The sequence below is a fragment of the Dryas octopetala genome, chromosome 4 (genome assembly GCF_963921425.1).
Source record: "Dryas octopetala chromosome 4, drDryOcto1.1, whole genome shotgun sequence".
Taxonomy (NCBI): Eukaryota; Viridiplantae; Streptophyta; class Magnoliopsida; order Rosales; family Rosaceae; genus Dryas; species Dryas octopetala.
The window spans coordinates 13,319,558-13,321,275 of NC_141369.1; the positions used below are offsets into that span (position 1 = coordinate 13,319,558).

General features: G+C 40.8%; 1 protein-coding gene across 1 annotated transcript; it reads left to right on the plus strand.

The window, feature by feature from the left end:
• Nucleotides 1-205: 205 nt before the first annotated feature.
• On the plus strand, nucleotides 206-1,252 carry LOC147287002 (VQ motif-containing protein). The gene has a single exon (XM_086242148.1). The coding sequence runs from the start codon at nucleotides 324-326 to the stop codon at nucleotides 948-950; it is 627 nt and encodes a 208-aa protein (XP_086098274.1). The 5' UTR covers nucleotides 206-323; the 3' UTR covers nucleotides 951-1,252.
• The last annotated feature ends 466 nt before the right edge of the window (nucleotides 1,253-1,718 follow it).

The window sequence follows — 1,718 nt, forward strand, 5'->3', positions numbered from 1 at the left end:
ATCAAATTCACATTAATCCCTTTTATATATTGTTGGCAACTTGGCAATTTGGCACGACTCTTCCTTTCGCGGTATATCTGACATTTCCACCACACATCACCCTATAAAGCAAACACACAGTGAACGCCAGAAAACACATAAGTACATAACAAAACAAGAAAATGTATGACCTAAAATAAAATATTAATTAAAAAAAAAAAAAGTTGAAAACACTTCTTTCTTTCTCTTTCATACAACAATAAAACCCCCACATTCGATGCCCTCTCTTCCCGCTTTGTTTCTCACTCGTCTCTCTCTCTCTCAGCCACCACCAACTGACCAACATGATGAACTCGCCCACTTACGGATCCGACCCGGCCTCGCCCAACACCACCTACGTCCAAGCCGACCCGTCAACGTTCCGGGCCGTGGTCCAGAAGCTTACCGGAGCACCCGAAGACCCATCAGCCCAGAAGCTTCCTCTCACCCTCCCCTCCCGCTACACCACCCCAAAACCCACCGCCGAAATGGGGCCACGGAGACCCGCTTTCAAGCTCCACGAGCGGAGGCAGAGCACCAAGAAGCTACACCTTAACCTCAACCTCAACACCACCTCCGCCACCTCAACCACCGCAGCCACATCAAGCCCATCAGGCCCATCATCCTTATGTGGGCCTGGGCTTGTTTGTAGGCCCAGAGGCGGAGGAGGGTTTGTGGGGTTTGGGAGTGAGATGGTGATGGTGTCACCCGTGTCGCCATTGGAGTTTCTCGCACGTGGGAGCCCGAGCACGCCCGTGTCACCGTGTCAAGCTGATCAGAAGGAGGAAGAGCGAGTCATTGCCGAGAAAGGGTTCTTTTTGCACCCGAGCCCACTAAGCACGCCCCGAGGATCCGACCCGCCTGAGCTTTTGCCTTTATTCCCTCTGCATTCTCCTAGAGAAAATAGCCAAAAGTCCCAAAACTCTTCTTAATTAGCCTTTCAAACATTATTTTATTTTATTTTAATTTTATGGTTATTATGTTGTTAATGAAGTATTTATTATAGTGGTAATAAATTATAATGGCATATGGGTTTAGAAAGTTTTCATTAATTTTTTGAGAATAATGTAGAGTAGAGCCAAAACCCAAAAGCCGTAAATTTGAGTCTACTCTATCTGAATGGAATAATGTGGCCAAAATAAAAGTGGACTAATGTGACATGTTGATGTCTGCACCTGCATTTGTCCAATTTTGTCCATGGCATTAGAATGTGAATATGTGATGCAAAGCGTGCTTATGCCAAGCACTTTTTCCTTCTTTTTTTGTTTTAGTTTCACTTTTTTATAGTGGTGTGTTGTGTAACTTGTGTGGTGTCATGTGTCATTCAAATAATTTTGCATATGCATTTCCAATTGTATTATATAAGTGATGTTAATTACACCTTTATTATTTTAGATTTTCTTAATAGCAAATTTAAAATTAACTAAGGATAGTGTAGTAATCATACATGTCCCTATTTGTAATTGGTCTATACTTTCTCTCATTTTTATCTTTTAAGTTAGGGCAGGAATCGAGTCTTATTCGTATTGTATCATTTCAAGTTTGTGTGGAATATTACGTACTCCATCTTAACTTGACTTATTGTCTTATTGAATTGATTGTATGAAAAAGACTTGATACAATCATACAAGATTGACTTATTTAATAATTTTATCATGTTTAGTGGCCAAAAAAAAATAAAAATTTTTTTTATCATGTTT